At 41.3% G+C, this 23,805-nt stretch overlaps 1 protein-coding gene across 2 annotated transcripts in view; it reads left to right on the top strand.

Moving 5' to 3' along the window:
* The window catches only part of DCAF1 (DDB1 and CUL4 associated factor 1), an 84,530-nt gene extending 62,440 nt beyond the window's left edge, over nucleotides 1-22,090 (top strand). The window contains exons 23-24 of one of the 2 annotated variants that reach the window (XM_077763371.1): nucleotides 16,607-16,859; nucleotides 21,113-22,090. In XM_077763371.1, the coding sequence (XP_077619497.1) occupies nucleotides 16,607-16,859; nucleotides 21,113-21,171 (312 nt within the window). In that variant the 3' untranslated portion in view covers nucleotides 21,172-22,090. The remainder of the gene's footprint in view (nucleotides 1-16,606; nucleotides 16,860-21,112) is intronic. The other variant, XM_077763372.1, reaches the window with a different exon arrangement.
* Nucleotides 22,091-23,805: the final 1,715 nt, after the last annotated feature.

Genomic DNA, 23,805 nt, shown 5'->3' with positions numbered 1-23,805 from the left:
ATAAACATCGATGTGCAGGCTTTTTTGTATTTGGGCAAATACTAAGGAGTGCTGTTGCTAGATTGTATGGGAAGAGTATGTTTAGTTTCATAAGAAACTGACAAACCCTCTACCAAAGGAGCTATACCATTTTGCATTTTCATCATTAGCAAATGAGAATTCTTGTTGCTTCACATCCTCACCAGCATTTGGTGTTGTCAGTGTTTTGGATTTTGGTCATTTTAATGGGTATGTAGTAGTATAAATCACTATTTAATTAAATTAAAAAATTAGTAGATGTTCCTTTAGTTGAACAACCTATACACACAATCAAAATGTGTGGTTTGATTTATTTTTTTGATTGGAAGGAATTAAGATCTTGAAGTTTTATCAGCCTGCTATAAATATTTTCTGAAAATTGTTTAACTGAATCTCCTGACACCCTCACTGATGGCTGGTACCAGACCAAAAGGAAGGAGACTTTCTCCACAGTCCGTTTTGGGCTCCTTCTCCACTTCAGGGAGCTCCTTCCTTTCTTTCTTTAACCTTTATTTAATTACTTTGAGAGTGAGTGAGTGTGATTGGGGGTGGTGGAGAGAGAGAGAGAGAGAGAGAGAGAATCCCAAGCAGGCTCTACACTGTTAGCACAGAGCCTGAGGACTCAGGGCCCTATCCAATCCTGTGAACTGGCAGGTCAGGACCTGAGCTAAAATCAAGAGTTGGATGCTTAACTGACTGAGCTTCCCAGGCACACCTCAGGGAGATTCTTTCTAAGTGGAAGGCTTTCTCATTGTTATTTTAATTTGCATTTCCCTGATGACTTATGATATGAAGCATCATTTCCATATTTGCCATTTGTAGATCTTCTTTGGTGAGGTGTCAAAGTCTTTGGCCTATTTTTAAATTGGGTTTCTTGTTGTTTTTGTTCCATTTTAAGTTTTTTAAAAAAATATTTTGGCTAATAGTCCTTTATCTGATAGGTCATTTGCAAATATTTCTTCTTAGTTTATGGCTTGTTTTCTTATTCTCTTGACAGTGTCTTTCACAGAGTAGAAGTTTTTGTCTTAATGAAATCCAGTTTATTAGTGATTTCTTTTGTGACTTCGAGGTTGTATCTAAAAAGTTATCTTTAAACTCAAGGTCATATAGATTTTCTCCTGTTATTTTCTGGGAGTTTTATAGATAGTTTTGCATTTCACACTTAGGTCTGTGATTCTTTTTGAGTTAATTTTCTTAAAGAATGTAAGGACTGTGTTTAGATGAAAATTTTTTTTGTTTTTTTTGCATATAGATGCCCAGTTTAAATACCCATTGTATTGCCTGTGCTCCTTTGTCAAAGATCAATTGACTGTCTTTATGTGGATCTATTTCTGGGCTCTCAACTGTGTTTCACTGATCTATTTCTCGGTATTTTTTGTCTAATACTGCACTATCTTGATTACTGTCACTTTATATTAAGTTTTGAAGTTGTGTTGTTCAAGTCCTCCAACTTTGTTCTCCTTCAGTATTGTGTTGACTATTCTGGGTTGTTTGCTTTTCTGTATAAACTTTGAATCCATTTGTCTATCTACAACATGACTTGCTGGGATTTTGAAGTGAGTGCATTGAATTTATATGTATAGATCAGGTTAGGAAGATCTGACATCTTGACAATATTGAGTCTTCCTTTCCATGAACATGGACTCTCTCCATTTATTTAATTCTTTGATTTCTTTTGTCAGAGTTATGTAGTTTTTTCCTCATACAGATTTTGTACATATTTTGTTAGATTTACCTAATACTTGCTGAATTACCTAAGTATTTCATTTCAGGAGATGGGGCTAGTATAAGTGATGCTGTGTTTTAAATTTCAGTTTCCATTTGTTCATTGCTGGTGTACAGGAAAACTGTTATATAGGGAAGGCTGTGTATTATCCTTTTGTCCTGAAACCCTGCTGTAATTGTTTAATCCAGTTTTAATTGTCAGTTCTTTAGGATTTTCTGCATAGACAATCATTTTATCTTCAAACAAAGATAGTTTATTTCTGTAAAATGTACCCTTTTATTTCCTGTTCTTGTTTTATGAGTAGGACTTTTAGTATGACAGAGCCTGATGTGGGGCTCGAACTCATGAACCATGAGATCATGACCTGAGGAGGGATCAAGAGTTGGGCGCTTAATCGACTGTGCCACCCAGGCACCCAAGCTGTAATTTTTTATAGATGTTCTTTATCTAGTTGAAGAAGTTCCCTTTCCCATTTTACTCAGAATTTTTAGTTATGGGTGTTGGGTTTTGTTAGTCTTTTTCTGAATCTGTTGATACGATCTTTTATCTTTAGCCTGTTGACGTAGTGAATTACATTAATTGATTTTAAAATGTGAATCAGCCTTGCATAGCTGTAGTACATCCTATTTGGTTGTGATTTTGTAATTCTTTTAATGAGGTGTGTGATTAGCTAGTATTTTAATGAGGATTTTTATGTCCATGGTCATAAGAGATGCTGGACTGTAGTTTTAATTTCTTGTGCACTAGTACCCCCATCTGTACTTTTGCTTTCCGTAGTTTCACTTTCCGTGGTTTCAGATACCTGTAGTTAACTCCAGTCTGGAAACAGATGGTCCTCTTTTATTTATTTATTTAATTTTTAATATTAAGTTTTTTTAAAAAATATTTTTATTTATTTCTAGGAGAGAGAGAGAGACAGCGTGAGCAGAGGAGGGTCAGAGAGAGAGGGAGACACAGACTCCGAAACAGGCTCCAGGCTCTGAGCTGGCAGCTAGCACAGAGCCCTACGCGGGGCTCGAACCCACGAACCGCGAGATCATGACCTAAGCGAAAGTCGGACGCTTAACCGACTAAGCCACCCAGGCACCCCTAAATTTTTTTTTAATATTTATTTTTGAGAGAGCGAGACAGGGCACCAGTGGGAAAGGGCAGAGAAAGGGAGTTGCAGAATCTGAAGCAGGCTCCAGGCTCCAACCCATGAGCTGTGACATCATGACCTGAGCTTAAGTTGGACACTCAACAGACTGAGCCACACAGGCACCCCATTTTTTTTAGTTAAAAAAAAGTTTTTTTAATGTTTGTTTATTTTTGAAAGAGAGTGACAGAGTGGGAGTAAGGGAGGGGTAGAGAGAGAGAGGGAGATGCAGAATCTGAAGCAGGCTCCAGGCTGTGAGCTGTCAGCACAGAACCCAACACGGGGCTTGAACCCACAAACCATGAGATCATTACCTGAGCCAAAGTTGGATGCTTAACTGATTAAGCCACCTAGGTGCCCCCAGATGGTCCTCTTTCTGATGTGTGGTCAGAAGGTCAGTAGTAGCCTACATCACAGTGTCTATGTCATTCATCTCACTTCATCTTATTATGTAGGCATTTTATCATCTCACATCATCACAAAGAGGAAGGGTAAGTACAATACAATAAGATTTTGAGAGAGAGAGAGACCATATTCACAAAAGTTATTGTTAATCTGTTACTGTGCCTAACTTATAAACTAAACTTTATTATAGGCATACATGTATAGGAAAAAATATATAGGGTTTGGTGCTGTCATCAATTTCAGGCATCCATTGTGGGTTGGGTGGGGTGGTCTTAGAACATACCCCTGTTGGATAAGGAGAAGGGGACTAATGTCTTTGGTGTTGCTTTTAGGGTAATGATGGCCTCATATGATGAATCAGGAAGTATTTTATCTGCTTCTGTCTTCTAGAAGAGATTTTTAAAAATTGATGTAATTTTTTAATGTTTAGTAAAAGTCACCAGCAAACCCATGTGGGCCTGGTGGTTTCTGTTTTGGAAGGTTATTAATTATTGATTCAATTTCTTTAAGAGCTAAAGGGCTATTGAGATTGTCACATTCTTGTGTGTATTTTGACAAATGGTGTTGTCTTTCAAGGAATTGGTCTATTTCATCTAGGTCATCAAATTTGTGCACATAGAATTGTTCATAGAATTTTAAAAATATTTATTTACTTGGGATGTCTGGGTGGCTCAGTTGCTTGAGCATCCGACTTTGGCTCAGGTCATGATCTTGTAGTCTGTGAGTTGAAGCCCTGGTCAGGCTCTGTGCTGACAATTGAGAGCCTGGAGCCTGCTTCAGATTCTGTTTCCCTCTTTGTTCGTTCCCTGTGTCTCTTTCTGTCTCTCAAAAATAAATATTTAAATTTAAAAAATTTTATTTATTTAAGTACTTTTTATATGTAATGAGGGACTTGAACTTAACGACCCTGAGATCAAAAGTCACATACTCCTCCAACTGAACCAGCCAGGTGCCCTGTTCATAGAATTTATCCTTTAAATGTCCATGGGATCTGTTATGATGTCTCCTCTTTAATTTCTGATAGTAGTTATTTGTGACCTCTTTTTTTCTTAGCCTGGCTAGAGGCTTATCAGTTATCAATCTTCTTATTTTATTTTATTTTTAAAGTTTATTTTTTGAGAGAGAGAGAGCAGGTGTGAGCAGGGGATGGGCAGAGAGAGAGAGAGAGAGAATCCCAAACCGTCTCCATGTTGTCAGTGTGGAGCCCATTGTGGGGCTCGATCTCATGAACCGTGAGATCATGGCCAGAGCAGAAATAAATAGTTGGACACTTAATCAACTGAACCACCCAGGCACCCCTATTATATCAATCTTTTTTTTAAAGAACCAGCTTTTGACTGCACTGATTTTCTCAATTAACTTCCTGTTTTCAGTTTCATTGATTTCTACTTTAATTTCTATTCCTACTTTTCTTCTGCTTGCTTTGGATTTGATTTGCTCTTTTTTTTGTTTTTTAAGTTTATATATTTATTTTGAGAGAGAGAGTATGTGAGCAGGGGAGGGGCAGAGAAAGAGAGGGAGAGAGAGAATCCTAAGCAGGCTCTGTGCTGTCAGTGCAGACCCCTACCCCCTACATGGGGGTTCTATCTCATGAACCATGAGATCATGACCTGAGCCGCAGTCAAGAGCCAGCCAGACACCCAATCAACTGAGCCATCCAAGAGTCCCTTGATTTGCTCTTCTATTTCTCTTTTCCTAAGGTGGAAACTTAGCTGATTGGTTTTAGGTCTGCTTTTCTTTTAAAAAAAAATTTTTTTTTAATGTTTATTTTTGAGAGAGACAGATAGAGTGCGAGTTGGGGAGGAGCAGACAGTGAGGGAGACACCAAATCCAAAGCAGTCTCCAGGCTCTGAGCTGTCAGCACAGAGCCTGATGCAGGGCTCAGACTCACAAACCGCGAGATCGTGACCTGAGCCGAAGTCAGCTGCTTAACCAACTGAGCCAACCAGGTGCCCCTTAGGTCTGCTTATCTAATAATTTGGGTTCCATGCTCTAAATTTCCCTCTCTGTACTGCTTTCACTGTACCCCACAAATTTTTATAAGTGCGTTTTCATTTTCATTTAGTTCAAAGTATTTTTTGAGACTTCTTTGAATGTTGTTATTTAGAACTGTGTTGTTTAATCTCCAATATTTTGGGGCACCTGGGTGCTGAGTTGGTTAAGTGTTGGACTTTGGCTCAGGCCATGATCTCATAGTCTATGGGTTTGAGCCCATGTCAGGCTCTGTGCTGACAGCTCAGAGCCTGGAGCCTGCTTTGGATTCTGTTGTCTCCCTCTTTTTCTCTCCCTACCCTGCTCATGCTCTCTCTCTCTCAAAAATAAATAAACATTAAAAAAGTTTAATCTCCAAGTATTTTGGGGTTTTCTAACGATATTTCAGTTATTGATTTTTAGTTTAATGCCATTGTGGTCTGAGAGCAAACATTATGATTTCTATTTTAAATTTGTTAAGGTGTGCTTTATGGCCCAGAATATTGTCTATCTTGGTGAATGTTTCATGTGAGCCTGAGAAGATTGTGTAGTCAGTTATTGGATAAAGTAGTCTGTAGATGTCCATTAATACTTAGTTTATTGATGGTATTGATCACTTCAGCTGTGTCTTTACTGGTTTCTTGCTTGATGTATTTTTCCATTTCTGATAGTGGGGTATTGAAGTCTCCATTACAGTAAGTGGATTCATTATTTTATCCTTGCAGTTTTGTCAGCTTTTGCCTCCTGTATTTCGATGTTCTGTTGTTAGGCACATGTATGTTAAGGATTATTATGTTTTCTTGGAGAATTGATCCCTTTATCATTACGTAATGCCCTTCCTTATCACTAATAACTTTCCTTGGTCTAAAGTGTGCTTTGTCTGAAAGTAATACAGTCACCCCAGCTTTTTAAAATTGATGTTAGCATGGCATATCTTTTTCCAGCCATTTATTTTTAACCTGTATTTGTCTGTATATTTAAAGTGGGTTCCTAGAGGACAACATGTAAGTTGGATTTTGTTTCTTGACCCCCATCGATAATGTCTTTTAACTGATGTATTTGGAATGACATCCTAAGTGATTATTGGTACAGTTGGCTTCGTATCTCCTTTATTTGTTGCTGATTTCTATGTGTTGCCCTTGTTTTTTGTTCTTGTTTCTGTCTGCTCTTTTTCTGCTTTTTGTGGTTTTAATGGAGCATTGTTCTAGGATTCCACTCTCTCCTTTGTTAGTATATTAGTTATATTTATTTATTTATTTTTAGTTTTTTAGTGGTTGCCCTAGAGGTTGCAATATATACATTTACAAGTAATCCAAGTCCACTTTCAGATGACACTCCTATCTCTTCACAGGTAGTACAAGTACCTGTGACAGAGTAATGATGAATATGATTATGATAGAATAATCCTAGTTCTTCCTTTCCCATATCTTATTGCTGTCCTTCGTTTATATATAAGGATATGTACATAAATACATAATCATACATAATTACACAAGTTATTGGTGTTGTTTGGACAGACTGTTATTTTGAACTGAATCAATTAAGAATGAGAAAAATAAGGGGTGCCTGGGTGATTGAGTGTCAGGTCATTCAGCTCAGGTCATGATCTCCTGGTCTGTGAGTTCAAGCCTGGCGTCGGTCTCTGTGCTGACAGCTCAGAACCTGGAGCCTGCTTTGGATTCTGTGTCTCCCTCACTTTCTGAGTCTCCCCCGTTCGTGCTCTGTCTCTGTCTCTCCTCAAAATAAATAAGCATTAAAAATTTTTTTTTAAATAAGAAAAATAAAATGTTTATTCTGCTTTCATTTGTTCCTTCTCCAGTGCTTTTCTTCCTTTATATATATTGGAGTTTTTGACCTTGATCATTATCCTTCTCTCTGAATTTAACATTCTTGCAAGACAGGTCTACTGGCGACACATTCCTTCAGGTTTTGTTTTGTTTTGTCTGAAGAATTCTTCTTTCTCCACTTTTATTTTTTTTTAAATTTTTTTTTTTTAACGTTTTTTATTTCTAGGAGAGGGAGAGAGACAGCATGAGCAGGGGAGGGTCAGAGAGAGAGGGAGTCACAGACCGAAACAGGCTCCAGGCTCTGAGCTGGCAGTCAGCACAGAGCCCGACGCGGGGCTCGAACCCACGAACCGCGAGATCATGACCTAAGCGAAAGTCGGACGCTTAACCGACTAAGCCACCCAGGCGCCCCTCTTTCTCCACTTTTAAAGGATACTTTCACAGGACAGGGCTACCAAATTCTAGGTTGGTGGTTTTTGTATCTGAGCATTTTAAGTATTTCACTTCCCTTTCTCCTTGCTTGTATGGTTTCTGAGGAGATGCGAGATACAATTTTTATCTTTTTTCCTCTACAGGTCAGATGTTTTTCCCCCCTATGGCTTCTTTAAGGATTTTTAAAAAATCCTTGTTTTTCTGTAATTTGAAAATGATGTGCCTAGATATAGGTTTTTGGGGGGGCATTTATCTTGCTCAGTGATCTTAGAGCTTCCTGGATCTGTGGTGTGGTGTCTCACATTAATTTTGGCAAAGTTTTCAGTCATTATTGATTCAAATATTTCTTTTGTTCCTTTTTTTTCTCTTCCTTCTAGAATTCCCATTATTCCTTCTAATATGTTATTCCTTTGGTACTCATTCCTCAGTTCTTGGATATTTTGTTCTGTGTTTTTAAGTCTTTGTTTCTCTGTTTTTCTGTTTTGGTGGCATCTATTGAGATATCCTCAAGCTCAGAGATTGTTTTATTAGCTGTGTACAGTCTACTAATAAAGCCCATCAAAGCCATTCTTCATTTCTACCACAGTATTTCTGATCAATAGCATTTCTTTTTGTTTTTTTCTTTGAATTTCCATATCTCTGTTCCCATTGCCTATATGTTCTTGCATGCTGTCCAGTTTATCCATTAGAGAGCCCCCTTAGCATCTTAGTTGTGGTTGTTTAATGTTCCTGGTCTGATAACCCCAGCCATATCTGAGCCTGGTTCTGATGCTTGTTCTGTCTCTTCAAACTGTGTTGTTGTTGTTGTTTTTCCCCCCTTTTAATATGTCTTGTATTTTTTTCTTGATAGCTGGATATGATATGCTGGGTAAAAAGAGCTGCTGTTAATTGATCTTTAGTAATGTGGTGGTAAGGGGTGGGGCAGGGAAGTGTTTTACAGTTCTAGAAGTAGGCCTCAGTGTTTTAGTGAATCTATACCTCTGTACTCTGAACTTCAAATGTTTCTCAGTATTTTCTATCCCCTTTGGGAGGGATGGGATGGCTAGAGTGGCTGGAGTTGGGTAATTTCCCTTCCCTTGGTCAGTTAGGCTCTGATAACATCCCAGCAGGTTAGGCTCTAGTTAAATAGTTTCTCTTGAGGGCAGGCTTTGTAAAGAAGAACAGAATGCTCTGATATATTTCAAAATGGTTCCCCTCCACCCCCTGCTGGAAGCCCAAGGGGATTTTTCTTTGATACTCACTGTGAGAACCTGGTCAACTTCTTAGAAATAAAACTCACCAAAGTGGGGGGTCCCTGATGACTGGATCCCCCTGGAGTTTATATCTCTCAGATTTATCCTCAGAATTATGTCTAGCAGTTTGTCAGTTACAGTTCAGATTTCCCTGCCTTGGCACTGGTTCCCATGGAGGTTTATCCTTTTGGGTTTAGGCTCTGACAAGTTGCAGTTCTCTGCATTTTCTTGTTGGTATCTCCAATTCTGTGGACAGTGGTGCCTCTCTGACCCCACATCTGTCGAATCTAAGGGGGGTTGTTGATTTTTCAGTTTGTTGAGCTTTTTACGTGTTAGGATTGGTGACTTTAAGCTTCTTATATGCCGCACTGGAAACCAGAAGCAGTACCATAGTTTTTTGAATGCCATATTTAGTTAAAATGGACTGTTAGGCTCTGGAGTTGAAACCACCTCACCCAGTGTGGCCAGCGATTCCCTAGTGTGGAAGGGGATTTCCATAATGCTTTCCAGCTGCATGGCTTGGAGGGTCCTCAGTGATTTCCTTGGTTTCATGGGTAAGAGGAGCCTGCAGAGTTTAAAGCTCGTGTGAGTTCTGAGATGTGGGTAAAAGGAAGACGTCTTCAGAAGGATACTTGAGAGCTTTGATTTATTTGTGACATGTGACATGGATCTTCATGTTTTCTTGAGTGCTGTACTATTTATCTTGTATCTGTTGGTAGTATTTCTTGGTAGCAGAGCTTGCAAGTGGTGTTAGAGTCTCCAAATGTCATGTGGTTGCCTTAGGTTGGTTTCTTGATAGTGTCTGGTCTTTTATTCTCATGGCCTGTTGTTACCTTAGACATCCCACTCCATTAATGCATCATACTCTTTTCTGCTTTAGCTGTCATGAAACAAGATGTAGTTTATCCTTGAATAAAGAAGATGATGTTTTTGAGCTGTTTATCAATATATTACAATGGTACAGGTGACTGCAGACCATCTTATACTCCGTAACTTCACTCATCACTATCCTTATCACCTGTAGATCACTATCAGATATTGGTTGTGTCTCAAGCTTTTTGGATATTACATGTTGTACTGTAAATCTAAAGCAAAACTTGGTTTAAGTTTTTTATCAACACCAGTATTCCTTCCCTCCTACATTCTTGTAGTTTACGAGTTAGTGACAATAATAGTCTTACCTAGAGACTGTCATCTGTGTCCACTCCATGTGGCACTCATTATCTTTCAATAAGAAGGTCAAGAAAAGAGAAGCTAGCATTGCCCTAGATACCTTGGGGTCTACAGGGTTGCTATTCTCACTGTTGGCCTCATTGTTCTTGCAGACATGAAGTGGTAAGAGGTGAATTTTTCATGGCTGGCTGTGGAAGCAAGAGACCACCATAAAGGAACAACTTAAGTGAATGGACTTACTGATTTTTTTTTCCCCCTGTGCTTCTATTTAACTTTGCTTTTGAGAAGTTAAGGGAGAAAGAGATTATAAAGGGGGCAAGTAGGGTAGGTGTTAGGACTTCTGATACTGTGGTGCAGGAAGGAAAAAAGAGAGGCTCTCTTGTCATGGAAAACCAAGGTTGAGAGGAGCAGGCTCAAGAGGGTCTTAACGAGTGGCCCTAAGGCCGAGTTTGTGGAGGAACCTAAAAACTTTTAGCTGGGAGGGGACTGGGTTGTATAGGCAGTGCAGGTGAGTTAGTATTTCTTCTGTATTTCAAGGCTTGTTTCATTGCATATTGACACCACTGTCCTTACGGATCATTTGGTGCGTTTCATATTTGAAGGACCTCATTAGAGAACTGGTTTTACTCTTAAGCCCTTGGCTTTTTTTTTTTTTTTTTTAAGAGATGTTTTAGTGGAATAGACCATATCTGTTCAAGCATGTTCCCCTTGTAACCTGAATTCTGTTGATTCACATGTCCTCTTGGAATCTTGGCAGTAGTGTTTTTGCTGTATTTACTATCCATCAGATTACTCTCTTCTCTCTGCCAGCTTGATTTTATTTTTAACTATGTTTCCTTTGTGCACTTCACCTAATTTTAAAATTAGAGAATTAATTTTCTTACAAGTCATTTGCCATTCAAAGTTTTGTCCTAGTCTAGGTATCTGCTCTCAGGTCTTCTCAGATGTCCCAGGTCTGACTTAAATGGCTCAGGGATGCTGGCACCCGTGACTGACATCTTTGAATTTGCCTTTTCATCTTAGGAAAATAAAATCAGAAGTATGAATGGGAAGCTGCCACCTGATAAAATGGTCCAGCATAAAGTACCTGTATAAATTATTTATTTAAAAAGTTTTATTGATATATGATTTACATACCATAAAAATGGTTGTTTTTTACCCTTATGTTTACATAAGTTTGGAGATTAACAAGAAGGGATGGATGGAATCAATATATTGTTGAATGAAAACATATATGATGTGTTTGACATCCATAATATTTGGTTCCTAAGGTTTCGAGTCCTCCAGCCTTCAGGCATTTGATGAAAGCAGAAATAAGTCAGTCACTTGTGAAAGCTCATATTATCCATTGGAATTTTAGTGTCTCATGTCGTTTTTTTAAAAACAATTCAGTCAACTTTGATGTTGGCTTTTAGGAAAATTATAAAACGAGAAATTAGTTAATTGATCATTGTTCCTAGAATTTTAAAAAGCAATACATTTCAACTAATTATAGTTAACCTTAAATTAAAAAAAAAAACAAAAACAAGGGAATAATGCTTTCTTTTCTCCACTCCGTTTTGGAATCTGGGACACACTGTGTGCTGTGCTTCCTGTGTGTTCTGCACTGCCTAGAAGCGGATGGTAAGAGTCTTTACTGATTACACACCTGCTATGAGCCTGGTCAGTGATTCCTAAAAGGGCTTTTTCTCCCTCCTAAATTTTTAAAATGTACATGAGTTAGTTTCTGCCCACGAGGAGAGAAAAACAGAAGTATTTATGACTCTGAAATGAACCTTTTAATGATGGTTAAAACTAGGAACAAGTGTCCAGAGGAGGAGCAAGAATTTAACTTTTATAAACATATGACATGTTAGAATGTCAAGAGAGTAGGCTTAAGTTTTAATTACATTTTATAAAGTTATCCTGGATGTATGTATGTATTTAATTTTTAAATGTTTATTTTTGAGAGAGTGAGCAGAGGAGGGGCTGAGAGAGAGGGAGAAAGAATCCCAAGTAGGTTCCATGCTATCAGTGAAGAGCCTGACCAGGGCTCAAACTCACAAAGTGTGAGATCATGACCTGAGCCAAAACCAGTTGTCAGACGATTGACTGACTGAGTGAGTCACCCAGGTACCCCAAGCTCTCCTAGTTTTTAGATTAACTGTTCTTTTTTAAAATTTTAAAATTTACTTTTATTTTTTACAGTTTATTTATATTTGAGAGAGAGAGTGCAAGTGAGGTAGGGGCAGAGAGAGAGGGGAGAGAGAATCACAAGCAGGCTCCACACTATCAGCACAGAGCCCGATGTGGGGCTTGAACTCAGAAACTGTGAGATCATGACCTGAGCCGAAGCTAAGAGTCAGATGTTGAACCGACTGAGATACCTAGGCGCCCCTAGATTAAGTCTTCTTATTATTTAAAATATTTTTTTAAACATTTATTCATTTTTGAGAGTGAGAAAGAGAGCCAGTGAGCATGATTGGGGGAGGGGCAGAAAGAGTGGGAGACACAGAATCAGAAGCAGGCTCCAGGTTCTGAGCTGTTAGCACAAAGCCCGATGTGGGGCTCGAACTCACGGACCTCAAGATCATGACCTGAGCTGAAGTCGACGCTTAACCAACTGAGCCACCCTGGCACCCCTAGATTAACAATTCTTAAAGTGTGACCACTTTAAGAGGTTTGATTTTGTAAGAGGTTGGTTATATTTTTGAAGGTAATACAGGCTAAAAGCTATTTTTCTTGGAAAAGAGACATGTATTCAAGAAGCATTTTGAATGGTCTAGAAACAAACGTTGCCCTAATTTAAAAAATCACATTGTTTTAAGTCCCAGAGTACAAGGCAGTCGGATGTAGCAGAGAAGGTCAGTGGAATACTTTTTGGTTTTGTCATTAGGAGTCTGTGGATAGGGAGGGTATATTACTACAAAGAAAAGTAGAACTTTAGAACTAGAAAGGTACATCAGAGGACATCTTGTGCAGTGGTTCATTGGGGGTGCACTTCACAGTTCCTGGGGAACCTTTCCAAAATCCACTTGTATGACCTTCATTCCTAAAGTTTAGTTCTGTCAGCCTGGAATATGTATTTTGGAAAATTTTTTCCCAGGTGATTCTGAGGATTATTTTCTGAATAGGAGCCACTGACTAAATTAAATCACTTCTTTAAGAAGAAATTGAGTTGGCATTAGAAAAATGTTCAGTAAATAGAGCTTCTGTTATAATTCTGGAATGTGAACAGTGTTTATGGAGCTCCTGGGGTTTGGGATCTGGGAAAGGATAAGACCATAGAGAGCTGGAGAGACTGGAGATGGGCAGGAAGAGGGAGAATGTGGTCATTGTGTAATGAGAGTGGGCGGGAGGGAGTCCTGGGGACCCGAGATTTGTGGGAAACACTAGTCAACTGGATGTGAAGCCATTGGAGTGGGAGAAGTGAAAGATGTTTGAGATTTTCACCTGGTAACTGGGAGAAGTGTGGAAAAGGTACTAGGTTTAGAGGTGCTTTGAGTTCAGTTTAAAATTAAGGGATTTTAAGTTTCTGTCGTACAAATGGGTAGAGCTTTCTGAGAGTTCCAGATAGAGGAATTAGGAAATATAAAGGCAGAAATAAAGATTGTTGGAACTTGTGTGTCTAGGAGATCTGCAAGAGACCAGGTACAGATGAGCCCGGTGCAGAGGCCAGGATTGGTGTCAGTTACTGTAAAGAAGCCCCACCACTGGCCATTCAGGTCTTCCTTTTCCTTTAGGAAGGTTTTCAGTCCTTGTAATAGGAAAAAACAAACTATTGTTGAACATTTCATATATGCCAGGCACTTTCCACAGAGATGATTATGTGTACATGCAGACATGTTCTTTCCCCCCTTTAAGTCCTAACAGCAGCTCTGTGAAGCAAATTAAATCATCCCAGAGTCAGGTATCACATCAGTAGAGTTTGGGTTCCGTGGCGGAAGCCAGACTGTCCAGTGTTAGAGGAAGAGAGACAGAGTGAGGGAATGAGCAAGCAGGTGGCAGTGGATCCAGAGACCTAGAATAGGGTTTATCTGGAAGTAACGTAGAGCCTATGTGGATTGAGAAGTGGTTAGGTTAGGCAAGCTAACCCTCTTCAGAGAAGGTGAGAAGCCAGTGGAGAGAAGTATGAAGGAAGGTAGGTGTGTGGGGTGGGAGGTGAGAGACTGGTAATGAGATCCAGAGAGGACCGCTGTGTGGAGCATGAGTGGAAGCCTGGCTTCCACTGAAGGAGAGGGGCTCATGTTACCAACCCGGTGCTTAAAACCAGCAGAGAATGCTCCTAAAATTATTTCCTGAACTCTCATTGGGTTCAGCCAAGAATTAGATTCTACAGTATATTGGACAGATCTTGTGAGCGCTGTTTCAGATTTAAAATTTAGAAAGTGAGTTTATGGCCATGTCCGTGTGTAACAAAATATACCAGCATTGGTCATTAATCATAGAGTATAAATGATGAAGTGATGGGTTTTTCTTAAGATTCAGGTACAGCTCCCCTTCCTACTCCTTGCCCTGTCATGGTCCCATAAGACCTCATGACCTTTGGGGATGAATATATATAAACTATTTCTTCTACTTCAGGATTAAGTAAAGGTTGGATTTGTAGTCTTTTGGAGAAATTTGGAATGTTATCCATGGTTCAGAGCTCACACTCTGAGTGACTTATTTTCTAGGATTGCTTTTGATTTAAGGAGGTTTTTCATAGTTCTTTTGGATCAGCTAGGCTTTGATGTTTTTAGAAATGAAAGCAGATGGTCTTCCTAAATTTGCTGACTAACAGATACCTGTTTGAACAGTGTGACCTTTTACATAGCCACTCAACTGTAGATGTTTAAAAGTTATGGGACATTGAAAATTTATGTAAATTGCCCAGGTTTACACAACATGTAATTGGCAAAGCCAGGATTCTAACTCAGGCATGTTTGATCCCAAAGCCTGGGCATTTTTGCCTGTCCCATAGTCTTTAAATAATGCCAAATGTGCATATCAGTAACTATGTATTAATTTAAGAATCAAAATAAGTTATGCCATCTTAAATTTTATATATTGTCCCCTAGAGGCTTAAGAAACACAGGGCTTTGGGTACTCTCTTCTTTAATGTACTTGTTTTTAACTGTAGTACTTTATTAATGGATTAAACTAATTTTGGTTAGGGCCATAAAAATATGTCTGGAAGAAAGAGGCAAAAGTTGTAATTTGGTAGGCACTTTGGATTACTTCTCTGAATTTTGACCCTTCTCCCTTCTCCCAGTATTTGTATGTGCTGATGTGCTTGTAGGGGCTAAGGAGCTTGTCTGTGTCTCAGTTTATCATTACTGCCTCCAAGCACTCTTAGTAGCCATCCTTGTGGAGGTGATATGTAGCCAAGGCTATGGAACACTGTTTTTGGGCTGTCGTGTGCTTTCATACACAAGTACCTACAAACTCTGGTCTAGACCATGTACATGTTTGTACAGGCTTTAGGGTTACTGGGTATTTAAAGAGATTAGTTTTTCCCATATAGCTGCCAGAAATTGTTGAAAAGTCCAAGTCATTGGGTCAAACAGCATGTCAAAAAGTCTCTAAAGGATGGCTCCAAAATTATCAAAAGTCCATAAAGCAGGGCTACTCTGCTGAATGTAAGTCTAATTTACATGATAGCTGATGAACTCTAATGGCCAAATGAGCACAGAATTTTTGATTTTTAAGTGCCATGTAGCAGCACTTTTAAAAATGTGTTTTACATATTTTTTTTCTGTGTATGTTGGGCTTGTTCTTTCTTGGCTTTCATTAGGACAATGTTAAATAAATTTTATACTTTACTATAGCAGGAATTAGAAGAAGCACTTTGCTACTGACAAGGTTGACAGTTGGTGTTTGAGCAGAAGGGTAAGTGAATGTTGGTTGCATTTACTTGGGAACAGCTGTCATCCTTATCAAAGCAGAGGTGTCTTGGTTTCTTTTCAAGCAGGAGAGAACACAGTTTGAATTCTAGTGCAAAGTTGAACTCTGTGGCAGATGCCAGAATGTATCCTTTACAAAGCCCAGGGTACCCAGAACCAAGTATTTTGTCAGTTTTCTCATAGTTTTCCTGCCTTGGAAAGATCTCTTAAGAATGTGGAGGGAAGGACAGTTTCTCTAACCTACTTCTTGTGTGTGTGGCTTGTAACAGAAAATGTGGGTTTCTGTTATGTTCTGTATCGTAAAGGTCAGTTTTGTTGGATAGTTAGATGATTGGATGCTTATGTCAAGGGATTTACCCACATCCTTGGTTATAAGAGCAAGGGCTAGAATTTGAAGGGCTTAGGAGCTGACTCAGCAGCCGTGTTCTTCCTCTGTCTTGTTAAAGCATTGCTCTTTAGAGTCCAGTAGATGCTTTTGTTCCAGTGGCCCAACTGATTTTACTTGCTTTGGTTAATGCAGGAGAGAGAGACGAGCCCCTTGGTTTTGTTATTAGTTATTTAGGAACGTAGAATGCTGATGGCAGAGACCTCTGTGAGGTGAGTTGTGTGCTTTCTTGGGTAAGGGCTGTGTGACAAGTAATCCCTTTATGGAGTGACCTGTAATCCTTGTCTGAGAGGTGCTTTGAGAATCTTGGGGAACATGTCTGTGCCTGTCTCAGTCTTCATTAGATTACCTAGATTACCACTCTTTCTCCTGACAGTTTCCTTTCCTGTCCTTTGGGAAGGAGGGAACGACTCCCCACGTGGCCCACATGGGCTAGGCCTCTGTGTTTTTCCTAATGGACCTCATGCTTTCTTACCAGGAAGAGGAAGAACAGGAGGAAGAAGATGATGATGAAGATGATGACGACACTGATGATCTAGATGAGCTTGACACTGACCAGTTGCTGGAGGCGGAGTTGGAGGAGGATGACAACAACGAGAACGCAGGGGAGGATGGGGACAATGACTTTTCTCCCTCTGATGAGGAGCTAGCAAACCTTCTAGAGGAGGGAGAGGATGGGGAGGACGAGGACTCTGATGCGGACGAGGAAGTGGAACTGATCCTGGGGGACAGTAAGTGTAGGGCTGACCCTGAGGCTGAATCTTGGCACCCAGGGAGAGGTCCCTTCCCTCCTAGCCAGGAAGCCACACTAGGGTTCTGTGCCCCATAACTATAGGTTCACCACTCTGGTCCCTTGAGGGAAAGTGATTTCACATCTCCAATCCTCTTGTTTTCACCAGACTGTGTAACTAAAAAGGCTGTTATCTCATCTGTAAAACAGGTTGGCAAACTTTTTCTTAAAGGCTGGACAGTTAAATATTTTATACTTTGTGGGCCATATGGTGTCTCTTGCAGTTCCTCAGCACTGCTGTTGGAGTATAAAAGCAGCCAGACACAAGGCATAAATTGATGATTGTGGTTGTGGTTCAGAAGTAAAAGTTTATTTACAAAAATGCATGGTGGGCTTGGTTTGGCCAGTGGGCCACATTGTCGACTTCTGCTTTAGAAGATTAGCCTTAGAATGTAGTTCTTCTTGAGGGCAGAGGCAGAGTCAGCAGTTGTTTATGGGGGTGCTGTGCCTCCTTCCTTCTAAGATTACAAAGAAGTAATAGCTCTTTTGTGGGGGGAGTCTTGGCCTGTGCTTTTGCCTAAGCCTTCTTAGAGGCCAGGCAACAAAAGTTTCTCTTTGGCTTCTGTTTTGCCTCCCACCCCCACTCAAAGTTATCAAGAACAAGCTCTAATTTTCCTAGGAATTTCTCTTTAGGACAAGTTTCTGAAGTCAAGTTGACCCCTGACGATGCTAATGAATCCTGAAAAAACCAGGTGTTAGTTCTAAGAGTTTGCTGGCCCCTTAGTTATACTCTCCCCGTTTCAAAAGGACATATGTGGCTGCATCACTGTGATGTGTGTCACTGTTGATGGTGACACACTTGCTGTGGTCCTAGTTTTTCCTTGTGCTACCCTGGCTGACTGGAGAGTAATCTCTCTGATACCTAGCCATTTTCATGCAGCTAACCCAGCCAGCATTCTCACAACTATGGCAGGTATTATGCCTAATATGGTGGCTACCAACCACATGCAGCCATTAAAATGTTAAATAAGTTAAAAATTCATTTTCTCATTTCATGCCCACATTTGAAGTACTTGGTAGCCACATGTGGTTACCATATCGAACAGCACAGATACAGAACATTTACATGAAATTCATTTAGAGGCAATACTGTGTTTTGGCCTAGGCCCAACTTATGCCAAGCCTCTTCAATAGTAGTTGCTTGGTTTTTTATAATAATTGGTGTTTGGTGGTAGGAGGAAGGGTGTGTGTGTGTGTGCGCGCGCGTGTGCGTGCATGTTAGAGGGTGGTTGCAGTAAATTTAAGCATATGTATAAAGGATTCTATTCCACAGTGAGCCAAATCCAATTTATTTGGGATAAATCATCCATGTGCTTCTAGCCCTCAAGATCGAAGGCGGTGGCTTAGGGGAGACTTTCCTACAGAAGCCCTCTTCCTGAAGTTCTATCTTGAGGAGGCTCTGTGGAGGTTGGGAGGGAGTGCCTTCTCTATCTGCTCATCTGCTCTTTACCAGCTTCCGTTTTTCTATAGTGGAGGTTGAGGTGATTCAGTGGAGGAGGACTTGCCTTTTCCCTAGCCATGGTCAGAGAGCCAGGTAAGAGGGACTAAGGGTCACGGACACATGACAGTATTGATGGGAGTAAAAGGACAATTTTTAGTAAACTTTTTGTCATCTATGAATAGTGCCACATAGGGTACAAGTTGTGTTTCCTTCAATTACAAGTAACAAGGAAGGCCGGGAATGTAGCTGGCAGTGGTGCTCCTGACATGAGTGGGTCACTCATTTTTTTTATTCTTAATTTGAATAAAGCCACTAAATTTGTATTTGGCCTGTAAAATTACTGCCTCCTTAATTAACTCTTTAGGCAATTCCTTCAGGCCTAAGAGGTAATCTGGAGAACCTTAATTCTTTTAGCAATGAGAATATTACTTTATTTTGGTGGGAATATTATTATGTGAATATGTCGTAACAGTAGACCACTGGAGGACATTTCAGCTTGGGCTCCAGAACTGAGGTGGTAAGGTGGAGGCAGTGTGGATACAGCATGTACTGCACTGCTGTCTGTTTTGTAGAGACACCCCCCTCCCCCAACCCCAGGAGCTTACAACAGAGCCGAGAGAGCATTCTCCATGCCCTTTGTTTTGCTGATATTTTACGTCACGCTATTCAACTAGAGCATTAGCTCTTAATCTTTCTGAGCTCACATAGCCCTTTTAGGATGTGATGAAAGTCATTGAGACTTGAAAACCTCAGCCCTGTGCCACCGCATAACTTTGCTAGGCCCTGGGTCCTGTCGAGAGCCAGTGATCAGTTTCACATACAGAACCCCAGCTCTAGGAAGTGAAAACACCTTGACACTGAAGTCTTGTGTGTTTCTCTGTTGCAGTCAATTCTACTTCCCCCAAAAGCTTGTGTGTTGTAGAGCAGTAGGTTAAACACTGCAGGGATTGATTTTTTACGTCTAGACTGCCTTTGCCTCAGAGGGCCTTTCAGAAGGAGAGGTCCTGATGAGAGTCTGGGGTTGGGCCTCTTCAACACTTGAGGGTGAGAAGAGGCTAAGGAAGCTAGAGAAAGAAGTCCTGGCACCTGACCACCAAGAATGGAGTCTGCTCCCAGGCCCTAAAGCTTCTCTCAGACCCTCCACCTGACAGTTAACTTGCTTAAAGACTCTCTCGGTCCTTGTGCAGCTACATTTATACTCCTTAGACGTGATACAGAGTTGAGACTCCTAGCTCTTAGCAGCTGCACAGCTGATGGTCAGGTGTCAGGCAGGTGGTCTGGCATTGTTGGATCATACATCGCAGGGGCACTGGGGGACTCTCTGTAGGTCTGCCACGGCCCGGACGAGGTGCTGTGCTCTGCTGTGGAGAGCAGGCCCTTTTTCTGTTGGCACTTCCTTCTGGAGTTCTTGCAGTAGGGAAGCTGATGAGGCTGTTTGGTTCGGCTCAAGCATTCTCTGATCTTCCTGCTCTGACCTCCTTGCTCCTCACCAGTAGTCAGGCCGTGCTTGTGCCTGGCTTTTCTAACCCTCTCTTATTTACATTCAGGACTTTCTTGTATCACAGCTGTCTGTTGGCTCATTTTATTTTACCCACTTCAGTTTTCTTCATAAAGGAGATTGTAGTGAATGAAGGAAGGTTTGGGAATATGGATTGTTCTGGTCTCAGCTTTTCTGAGAGTGGATTCTCAGGTATCTGGGAGGCTGATGGGGAATTTTTTTGAACCATTGGTGTCCCTCTCTATGTGGGAACCCCACAGCCTGTAGGCATTTGCAAGGCTCCTGGCTCATAAACTGTCTCCTTCCTTGGAGACCTATTAACAATGGCATCATGACTTTCTGAGCTATAGGCAAAGGGGGCACCGAGACCTTTCCCTCACCTTCCCTCAGCAAGTACCGGAGTCCTTAGGAGCCTTGGTACTGTTTCCCTCCAGTCTTGATCAGCCAGACAGTGGTGTATCTACCTCATTTTGAAGGTTCTTTTGCCTAGTTTCCTTCCTCAGTGGAGGCTTCCAGAGGTGTTAATGTGGACTGTTCACTGCCTGAGAAGGCCTATGGTCAAGCGGAGTGCTCCTCCTGTACCAGAGACAGGGGGCCACCTTCCACGGCGTCATAGCTCCTCCCTGCTGGCCTCCAGGCTAGAGTTTCTAGGTGGTACTCCTCTGGTGTTGCTGCATGCTAGCCTGTACCTTTTTGGGAACTTGTTCCTTGCTGATTATATTCAGAACTTACAGAGGAATGAATCCTTGGTTGACATTCTCTACCTTTATGAGGTCTTCTGATTAGAAAGTTGTTGACTTTTAAGAGAAATCTCACTCTTGCCTCCCTTTTTAGTGGCCCTAGGGGGATCGGGAAGGTCTGTGCACCCATCCCTGAAGGACATGAGGCCAAGGGGCGATGAAGGCTCACTCATTGCTCCCTCAGCCCTGCCCCTTTGCAGCCATGCAGACACTTCAGGTTTTGCCCTGTCCCATTAGGGCCCCCCAGGCAGGAAGAAACTCTAGAAAGCAGAGAGCACTGCATCCAGGCCCTTTGAAAAGCACGAGAGCAGGAGGTCCCAGGGGTGGCCACTGTTGCCAACAAGTATATTCTCTAGAGCCAGCTCCAAGGAGTTAATTGATGTGTTTTCTTCTTTCTGGAAACTGGCAATTAACTCTGCTTAGGCATAAATGGGTGTGTATGTAGGGATTTCCTTTCTGAAAGGTTCCTGTAAGCCTAGTGCATAACCTAGCCTCTCGGTCTTCTTCCCTTTCAGCGGACAGTTCTGACAACTCTGATTTGGAAGATGACATCATCTTATCTCTGAATGAGTGAGGAGCCATCACCTCGTGGAAGACATTTGTGACAGGCGAGAGACTGAGTCAGATGAATTCAGAACACCTTCCCTTCCCTATCTCCCAGGGCTATCTTTTAAGGAACTGCATGCCCTGCATTCAGAGGATTATGGCTTAGAGAGCCTCACTGGAATCCGAGGGTCCTTCTAAAACAATAACAACCACAAAAACAACAGGGTTTAGGCCCTATTCTGCTTCCCCCTTCTCCTAGGATGGACAGCTCTTTCCTCAAGGGGGGGAAAAAAAAAACCATGTCTCTGGGGTTATTTCACAATATATTTTCTTTGTATAACGTTCTTTACTTAAAGAACAAGAAATAGTTTTTTATAAAAGTTAAAAAGAAAAAAAAAACAGGCATTTATAACTGAGGGTATGAACTTATATCCACCAGGTCTCTTGTCCCTGCACTTCATTTTCTGTTGAAGAAAATGATGTCTAAAGAACAATACAGAGGCATTTTTACACACATATTTAAATGAAAAGGAAAATCGTGGTTTCTTAAATTGATAAGGATTAAGAATATTTTATTATAAATATAATATATGATTTTTTAACCTGTTTTGTTGCCTCATATGCTGTCAGGTTAATTTGTTTTCCTTCGTGCCTGAGGTGGGGAGGAAGGCACTGCTTGTTTGCTGAGTAAATGCCCAGGTTCACCCGCCTTTATGGTTTGGGGGCAGCAAGGTCGTTGTGGATATTGGTTTTGTGGAGTTGAGGGAACTTAGGATATAAGTTCACTCCCTCTATTTTTCTTTGTGATTTTTTTCAAAAATTTTTTTCTTCCCTTTCTCCCCAATGTGGAAATTACAAATCAAAGGCCTTTTCTTTAATGTAAAGTGTATTTATTTAAAAAAAAAAATACAAAATAAACTACAAGTCTGTCTTTGTTTGTTCATGGCCTTACCCTGTTCTCTTTTACCAAAGTGTGGTGGCCCCTTTCCCTGCTGCTCTAGCCAGTAGAGAAGACCCCTTCCTTCCAGGAGCGGCAGTCCAGGACAGTGGGGAGAACACATTCTGCCCAAATAAAGCACTCTGGGGAGAAAATTAGCTTAGTCACAGTGTCTCACCCTGGTCTGCAGCTGTGCTCCAGAGGGAGTAGCAGTCTATGCCCGAGAACCACGCAGGGGTGGAGGAGGGGCTCGGGCATTGTCCGCTGTGGGCACATCTCTCTGTCCTGGGCTCTGACTCAAAAGTCAGCTCTGTGGTACACATTTGGTGGGGCTGGCAAGTTAGGGGTCCTGGGAAGTTTTGGAGAACATGCTGGCAAAGCTAAGAAGTAAAAATGTGTTGGCCATCTCCGTAGTCGGGGGTAACTGTCCCTAGTTTCCTCAAGGGAAAGTAATAGCGGACCAGAGTTGTTCACTTTTGGCGGTTTGGGAAGAGCGGGGGCTTGGGCAGGCTGGGTTTGCATATGGGGTCTTGGGCCTCCAAAATCAGCTTGCGGTTGGTTAAACTGTGCTACTGCCAGGAAAGTGCCACATGCTCTGACCATTTTCACTTACCCACCTCACCCTGCTTTCCTCCCCAGTAAATAAACCCTAGTCTCTTCCTTTGAGTTCGCCCAAATAATAGCTTCTTGGTTTCTATTATGTAGGTATCACATGGCTAGAGACTTATTTCTCCCTTTGCCAAGAGAAGAAGGGACACATTTGGTTGTGAAGTAAACAAGACAACAAGGCTAAAACTCACCAGGGGCTGGCAAAGCCCTGCTGGGCTTTGGAGCACCATACAATTTGTCACACACACTGAAGTGGGCCTGTGTCATACAGGTAGCTCCTGGTCCTTTAGAGAGCAGAGGTCTCAGCTCACGTTGCTTCATGCCTCAGCTTTAATGGGTTGCTAACACCTGACCCGTGGAGTAGCCTTGATCAAGCCGGTGCTGGATGCAGAAGAAGAAAGCAGGTTAAAAGGCCAGAAGTAAAAGCACAATATTCTAGTCAGGAGCTCAGCTGAGCCACTGGCTGTGTCCCTGAACTCTGCCAGCAGCTCTTGGGAATGCCTATGGGTCTCTGGGGTGGAGATGGGGACCTCCAGCAGGAAAGCAGAGTTCTGGTTGACTTGACAACATGCCTTTAGGGAAGTGCCCTGAGAGGCTTAAGGAGACATCAGACCTATTTCTTACTATATCAGGGCTTAAGATCGGAGCCACTTAGGAAGAAACGTGTATAATACTAGCAAACCAGTAATGAGCAAACTTTTTTTTTTTTTTTTTTTAACCTCAGGTTAATCATCTCAGGCTCCAAACCCCCAGGTGGAGGTGCTTGATGCCTGCAGTTAAATCGTCCTCTCTGGGGCAGTCTGAAATCAACCAGTGCCTTGACCATCTAACTTAATCCTTACTAGTGCTGGCCAAGGCCTTTCTGAGAGAAGTTCACAGAACCTGCTATATCTTAAGAGCCAAAGGAAGTGGTTGAGAACGGGGTCCAGGGAAGAGAAGGAAGGTCACACAGTAGGCAGTGGTTCTTTACTAAAACTGTATTTCCTTTTGGGGCCAGAGAACACCTATCCCTGAAGAGTGGACCAGTCAGGCATTGGAGTGTCTTCTGCAGGTTTCCATCTGGGAATGCTAGGAGGTGTAGTATTCTGGGTTCGGAGTACCCACTCTATGAAGGAG

Source organism: Crocuta crocuta, unplaced genomic scaffold (genome assembly GCF_008692635.1).
Source record: "Crocuta crocuta isolate KB4526 unplaced genomic scaffold, BGI_CrCroc_1.0 scaffold1079, whole genome shotgun sequence".
Taxonomy (NCBI): domain Eukaryota; kingdom Metazoa; phylum Chordata; class Mammalia; order Carnivora; family Hyaenidae; genus Crocuta; species Crocuta crocuta.
Note: the sequence above shows the minus strand (reverse complement) of the source record. Positions and strands in the feature narration are given on the sequence as shown.